Here is a 643-nt window from a genome sequence, read left to right as displayed (position 1 = left end):
CCCCCAGGGCGGAGCACTGGAGAGGGAGCAGGAACATACAATGCCTCTTGAGAACTTGGTGGAGACCCACTTCCACCCTCACTTCATGGGCCAAAGCCAGTTCCACGGCCATGGTGGGGATGCTGATGTCCCAATAAATCCCTGTGGGCCCCTCTCACACACCGAGCATCAGTACTCCCTTTTTGTACACTAACCATGGCACTGATCTTACACTGATTTGTGTCACTGCTTGAATAATCTGACTCTCAAAACCAGGAAAGACCCCTGAATGCTCTTGCAACTCATTTGAACCCCAGGCTCCCAGCACAGTGCCCGGCACATAGTAGGTGCTCAGCCAATATGCGGGTGGACGAGCGAAGGAACACGGCCTCCCGAAGCGGCCCGAGGAGGGTGGGGTGGGCTTCTCGAGCTGCCAGCTCACCTGCTGCGTCCTCCCCTCCGGCCGCCGGGAAGGGTTCAAAGGCGAGCGGGACCACTGGCGCAGCGGGCGGACCATCTGCATCAAGACGCACGAGAGCGGCCAGAAGGAGATCGAGGCCTTCGACGCCGCCATCCTGCTCATCCGCAACCCCTACAAGGCCCTCATGGCGGAGTTCAACCGCAAGTACGGCGGCCACATTGGCTTCGCGGCGAACGCCCACTG

The 643-nt window shown here is 60.0% G+C and overlaps 1 protein-coding gene across 1 annotated transcript in view; it reads left to right on the top strand.

Moving 5' to 3' along the window:
* Positions 1-643, top strand: part of WSCD2 (WSC domain containing 2) — a 52,243-nt gene that overhangs the window by 44,340 nt on the left and 7,260 nt on the right. Inside the window, exon 7 of the mRNA XM_008058140.2 lies at positions 454-643. Within this exon, the coding sequence (XP_008056331.1) occupies positions 454-643 (190 nt within the window). The remainder of the gene's footprint in view (positions 1-453) is intronic.

The sequence above is a fragment of the Carlito syrichta genome, unplaced genomic scaffold (genome assembly GCF_000164805.1).
Source record: "Carlito syrichta isolate Samal-C Ts95f unplaced genomic scaffold, Tarsius_syrichta-2.0.1 Scaffold303226, whole genome shotgun sequence".
Lineage (NCBI taxonomy): Eukaryota > Metazoa > Chordata > Mammalia > Primates > Tarsiidae > Carlito > Carlito syrichta.
This window is presented reverse-complemented; position numbering and strand designations above follow the sequence as displayed.